A 6,961-nucleotide genomic window follows, 5' to 3' on the forward strand; every position below is an offset into this window, starting at 1 on the left:
AGGGCCTAGTTTAAAACAGCATTACAATAATTTTTTTATTTTATTACAGGTCTAAACACTTTTTGCATCATATTTTCTTTCTATTTTAGGATTTACAGGTACATTGCATATAGAAGAATGATCAGATGGATTTGGGGACGCATTGGAAAAGGAAATAGGAGAGTTCTTCCATCCTGTGCAGTAAATAAAATATGAGAGACCTGGGAGTCAGCAGACTACACTGGTTTTAAATACCCAACTGTGTAAACCTCGACTTCCTAGTTGCCACAACTGTGAGTTTATCAACCTTGTCATATTGGTCTTTCACGTATTCAGGAGCAATTTGGGCTTCTAAATCTTGCCTTGCAACTTCATAAGAAGGTATGGCCTCCCGACGAGCCATTACTTCATCCAACAACTCATCAATGTATGCTGAAATAGAAACAATAAGCATTTCATGCATGAAAGTTGAAAAGCCATGTGTGAAACTGAACATTATAGATACATACAAGGGACTTCAACTTGTTTGGCTACTGGTTCTCCTTTTTTTGCCTTTGGAAATGAGAGCTGCCACATTTCTTTTCCAGCTTTGTTCTTAGCCTGCTGTCTGTTGGAATTCTCATTGAAATGGAGAATGGCAAGCATCAATCTGTAACAGAAATTTTCATGATGAAATAATATTTGGAATTAGGATAACAATATGTCAGTTAAGTTATTATCCATTCAGGGTTTAAGCAACCTACCTGGCATTCATACTGTGGTAGAAAAAGTGCAAGAACTTTGGTGCAAAGAAGCACACCACCTTGTGGTAGCTTTCAACACTTGATGTCTGCACATGAGGTGACAATTTACCAATGTCAGCAAGCAGAGTACGGTTAGTGACAATTGAGTTCACCTCAACATGGGCCCTTGAACCTGCAGTGATTGTGAAGGAAGTATTATGAAAAGCCCTTAGGAGATTGACTTTAGAGAAGCGCTGAAAATAATTTTTCACCTTCTGCAATCCACTCTCTGTCCTCTACCAACTCATCATGTGCACAGGTTGGAAAGTTCTCAAATGGGTGTTCGTGGATGTCTACAATGTGGTTCATCACCGACTTCCACTTGGCCACAACCAGCTCAGCATTTCCATCACTGCTTGCCCCACACCAATATACATGGTTGGAGATGCTGTGGATCCACGGTGAGATGGTGTGACATAACTTTTTCTTTGATGATGCGTCAAGCTTTTTTGTAATACCTGGAAGATGTAAATGTGTATTATATAATTATCCATACATATTTATCCATATTTCTAACTATATATATATATATATATATATATATATATATATATATATATATATATATATATATATATATATATATATATATATATATTGTTATGTAAGGTTAGAAATATGGATATATTATCATTGTAAACATTTACCTACTTTTTCTGCCATGATTGATATAATTCAAGCCATTCTGCCTACCTTTTGCTATATGCCAGGCATCAAACCAGTGATTAATTGAGGGATAAATCTCGCGCATAAACTTTTTAACACTGGAATGACGGTCTGTTGTCAAGTCAGTAACAGTGACTCCAGCATCTTCTAGGAATTGAAGTGACCTCTTTAGGCCTTCCAACTCCATTGCATATGAGTTTTTCGCTTCTGTACACTGAAAAAATGGTTAAGTATAATATTAGTTAATCTATAATCCTGTAATTGAAAGAGTACTCAATTAAAAACCACGCTAACATGACGTTTACTAAATCCAATATATATTGTTTGTTAACTTTTGTGGACTCAGATGTTGGTTTGCTCACAAAAACCATGGTATCAAATAAGAATCTGGGTATTTTAACAGCACAACCTTACCTGTACAAGCTGCATGTCCAACACTTTGGAGGTGTCCATGTCCATAAGGGAGTAGCTACCGTACTTGGCAGTGTGCCCTGGTGAGCAGCATCTGGCATCTCCACCTAATCTGACTTTGCTCTTTTTTTTGACATCACAGATGAGCAGCTCTTGCTTTTTTGACCAGAGACTATTCACAGCTGGAATATGGTATGCCTTCTGTATGTTATAATAAGTACTGACGCAGAATGTTGAAATCCTCATAAATTTAAAACAATTGACTGCCTTCACAGTACTACATCCACTAAACATTATGGAAGCGGCTAGCTGTAAGTTGCCAAGTGGCATGGTGCCATGTGATGGCTGACTTTTCCAGGTCTTCACATGAGAGGGGTCAACACTACACTGTGATGTCAAGGTCACCATGGTGCCCGATACCTTTGTAGATATTATTTTGCAGGCATTCCCACATAAAAAACACAAGGCTAGGAGGGACTGAAGACACGATTCGAAGACTATGAACTTCCTCTCTCTCATAGGGGTGTGAGTATATTCTCTAAACAAAAAAAGATAAATACAAAATTTAATGATCACAATTTTAAATTAATCCATTGTGTTATTTGATGTTTTTACTTACTTATCGCTCATTTCAAAATCTCGGTCAGAGTCTTCATCTTCCTCAGGAATGTAGTCTAAATCACCATCATCATCAGCAGCAGCAGCAGCAGCACTACTGTCGTCTGAAAAATCCACTTCCATTGAAGAACAGTTCTTTTCAACCGAGTTGCCGAGCTTAACCTGGCAGGAAAAATCCTTTGCTCTTGAAAGCAGGCTTTGGGTCCCACGATGACATTTGGCAACTGGAGTGACATGCCAGGATTTTGGAGTTTGACATGATTTAGTGCATTTCACAACTGTTTCAGTCTGTGACATTTTATTCTGAAAATGAATAAAAAATGAAATGTTTACAATTCTGAAAATAAGTTTTCAAAAGATCTTTGGATCGGGATTTATAAAATTCTAATTCCCAAGTCTTTTGTAGAGAAAATTAAGTTTTATGGAAGGAATTTTTAAATTTATATTAGACCCAGTCCTACATACCATTCCAGTTGACATTGTCTGTACACATGCATGGGTGGTCAGAGGTAGTTCAAAAGACACATTAGGCTTGGCATTCGTTGAGATGTCGGTTTCATAGCAAGCCTCTGCATCATCCGACGACTCCATTTGACATACACTTGCCTCATAAGCTTGTAGAGCACAGCTAACTGTCTGAAATATATGTAATGGAAGAGATTACAGTGGATTATATATATATATATATATATATATATATATATATATATATATATATATATATATGTGTGTATATATATATATATATATATATATATATATATATATATATATATATATAAATATATATATACCCGTCTTTATTTGGCAGTGCCTACATGAATCTAATCCCTCTGTTTCTGTAGAACCTGTCCGTGGACCTCGAGCCCCAGAAGGCGGCCCTACAGTCCTTGACCAGCAATGTTACATTCAAGAAAACTGGAGGACAAAATAATAAAAATAAATCAGCTACTCCTGATTCTTCCCATAGTCCAAATAAACGGGTTACTCTTAATTGTGTTTGTGTGCATTTGTCACTGGGATGAACTAGCAACCTGCTAGCAACCCCCTCTTTCTCTCTAGCATGGAAAAGCAGGTGTAGAGACTTGATGGAAAGGTAAAGCTTCAACAAATACATACTTGCTAGCTATATTAATGTTAATATATTTAATTTAGATTTTTTTATATATATTTTTAATTTTAAAATTTATATATTTTAATGTTTACCTCAGCTCGTTGACGTTTTTCATAGGCCGACGTTCAACGTTTTTTCACCGTGTCCGTGGGCTCGGGGTGCCCCATTTTCAGGGTAGGAATGGCATCTGGTTTAAGCTGTAATTTTGATATATTGAATCCGATTGATGCTGCGAGATCAGGATTGACGACAAAAGAATCTGCCGTGAAGTGATCAGCACACAGTTTGCTGTATCGGCTTGGACGCCACAGATTGTCCGGTTGATGTCTGTCTAATCTATTTACTTTTCGGATCCAAATTTGAAGCAAAACCGGGTCCTTCGGATAATTAAACATTGCTTTTCCCGATCCAAAGCCATTTCTACAATTGGCAGCAGTACAATACACCATTGTAATGACTTTTTAACAATCCTTTTAGACTACTTAACAATGCGTGAAGTAGTGGTTTTTGATAGCCGCTTGAGGATGTTCAATCCCCATTTCTTTGGGGATTGAACAATATTTGTGGAAAATACATTGATTTCTCCATTTCACAAACTTTTAACAAAACAGAATGTGCAACTTTTAAAAACCTCAGTACATGCAGTGAGAGAATTGTTACACCTTATTCAAGGAATACATCCTGAAAATCTGAGATCATTACACCACAAAATAGATTTTTGCTAATTTTCTGAAGTTTTCAAGTTTTTTTTTTACACTTTTGGAAATAGGCCCCGCCCAGCGGTGGACTGGGACAAAAAAATCGGCCCTGGCATTTTGGATTAGACTGGCCCACCACATTTTTTTTTTTTTTTTGTTGTGTACTGAATGTGTATACCAACTGGCCAGGCCTCACTTGTCATCATGCAAAGAAAGAAAATATATAATAACTTAATATAAATTTTGATTCACTCAGTCATTTGTAATAAGTATTTTATTTATCTAATTTCCTCATTTTTTATCATATTTTTTTTAAAATCGCAGACTTTTCGCTATTTTTCATGTAAATCCTTGGTGGTGCTTGATAGCGAAGCCGGTGAGGCCGCAGCGAGCTTGACCTCCCCTGGGATTGCGCAATCCCATGTTAACTGCGCTGGCTTCCATTCTGTGAATGCATCTTCCTGTCTCTAGATCATAAATTCAATTGTTCAAACAGTTATTAACTGATTTTCCACAATTTAATGTATGTGGATTACAAATTGTGTTTTGGTCATCAAACTGTGTGCAGGTAACATGTTTTCGTGCTGCTGGGCGATCATAAACAGCAAATAACTGGTTGTAGGTGAGGCCTGCAGTTCCTTGGCCTCTAGGCAGGGGGCGATCAAGGGGCACCGCTCCTGATCCTAAAACTGTAGAGTAACAGCAAGTTATGGATGTATTATTAGCGAGTTTTGCTAAACAAGTAAAGCACTAAAAAGACTCTAAGCATACAGCCGGAACAGGACTGATGAAGGAAGGCTTTCCTCCCTGGCAGTGAGCTCCACTGAGACTGAGAGACTTTTAAAACTGAAGAAGATAAAGAGAACTTTTACCGGAAAATGATGATATTTTTGTTTAGAAAGAGCGCCGCATGCACTTCATTTATAAGTAGAGGTAAGACAGCGATAATTTTTCATGTTTTGTTTCTGTAATGAAATGTGCGTAATGTGGGTTATAGTTTTAGAATGTGTTACAAATGCAGAAATCCATCATAACTCATAAACTGTTACCAATCAAATAACAAATAATTTAGTTTTATTTATTTTTTTAACAAATAATCAATATTTTTTTCCATGTCTCTTGGTTAATTGATTTGGCTCAACCAGTCTCCTTCAGCACTTTGCAACGAGTCTACTCTGTAGAGTGTATATTTGTAAATCTGACTGATGACGTCAGTGCTTCACCAGCTATGAACCCTACCGCACGTCACTCACTACAACCACCACCACCATATTTTACATCAGACACCGGAGCAGATGAAGGGCCTGCTGTTGGGAACATGTCAGTTTGACACATTTTGCAGCGTCCGTTTGAAGAACTTGTTTCTTTTTTTCGCGCAGTTTCTCTGCGCCTCTCTTGCGTTTCTTATCCATTACTACTGTGAACACCGCTGCACAAAGTTCCACATGGAGCGTGAAGGTGTTTTTCTCCTTTATGATTAGCCTAGCCCTTTAGACTGTCAGGGATGATAACCAATGGGCTGCAGTAGCCTGTGGTAAGGGCCGGATGATCGGAACAGACTCTTGCGCTGCTGATTTTATTTTTCTTCATGCATTATGCAAATATACCGAAGCCGATATATAAAATATTAAAAAATAAATAAATAAATAATAATAATAATAATACATATTATTAATATACATGTCGGGTCTGCCGGCCCAAACAGCACGTCGGCCCACCGGGAAAATGCCCGGTACGCCCGATTACCAGTCCATGTCTGGCCCCGCAGGCTTTGGAGTATAGGTTATGAAGGACATGTTAAAATCTGTTAGGGTTTTAGAATAAGCAGCAATTACATTTAGAGCTAGCTAGCTAACAATCACTTATTTTCGCATTACTTTTCTAAAAAGTCAAAATTAAAAAAATCTGCCGCGTTAACTTTTTTTATTTGTCCATTACACAGTTATATATGGAGTTTTGCGTGGATTGCACAAAAAATGTAGGAGGAGTTTAACAAGAAAGGTTTAACCTTTGTAGCCATGTAGCGCAAAAAACTAGCTGGGAAACGAAAGGTGTTCCAATTCCCTTTATTTTGCAGAATCATCCAATAAACAAAGTGATATGAAGTTTTTGAGTGTGGGACCAGTATTTTGGTGGTTACAGGCCGAAATGCATTGTCCTTTGTTATAGCGCCCCCTAGTTGTTGAGGGGTCTGAATTTCTGGGTTTGAGTAGCGGTGCACGTTCTGTACTTGGATACTTGATTCAATAGGTTCGTTACAAGTCTACATGGGCTGCACAGAAGAAGAAGAAGAAGAAGAAGAAGAAGAAGACGATGAGCGCACCACTTTTAAAACAGAAGAAGAAGAAGTGGAAGTTTGTTTTTCACAACCTGCAGCAACGGATGGGGAGCTACCCTGAGTTATGGAGAGTGTGTCAATCGATTCATTTTATTTGGATCGGGCTGATCCTGTGATAAATGTTTGGTTTGTGTCCAGGTTAAAAAATAATCAATAAAAGTAAGACAAGACCAGGAGTTGCTGCTCACATGAGTAAAAGACACTCGGATAAAATGTAACAGAATGATTGAAAACTCTTTGTAAGGCGCTAATCTGGTACGCTGGTTCTCCAGGGATCAACAAGGGTTCGTCTAAAGATGTTTTAGAACTGCGTGGTGACCTTTAGTTTATATTTCAGATAGTTAGAAGTAGAGTT

General features: G+C 37.7%; 1 protein-coding gene across 1 annotated transcript; it reads right to left on the minus strand.

The window, feature by feature from the left end:
- Positions 1-226: 226 nt before the first annotated feature.
- LOC118564618 lies at positions 227-1,638 on the minus strand. The gene is made up of 5 exons (XM_036143499.1): positions 1,455-1,638; positions 974-1,219; positions 723-894; positions 489-628; positions 227-411 (listed from the first exon to the last, which is right to left on the minus strand). Exons 1-5 carry the CDS (start codon positions 1,612-1,614, stop codon positions 227-229), a joined length of 903 nt encoding a protein of 300 aa, XP_035999392.1. The 5' UTR covers positions 1,615-1,638.
- Between the last annotated feature and the right edge of the window lie 5,323 nt (positions 1,639-6,961).

Source organism: Fundulus heteroclitus, chromosome 11 (genome assembly GCF_011125445.2).
Source record: "Fundulus heteroclitus isolate FHET01 chromosome 11, MU-UCD_Fhet_4.1, whole genome shotgun sequence".
In the NCBI taxonomy this organism is placed as follows: Eukaryota; Metazoa; Chordata; class Actinopteri; order Cyprinodontiformes; family Fundulidae; genus Fundulus; species Fundulus heteroclitus.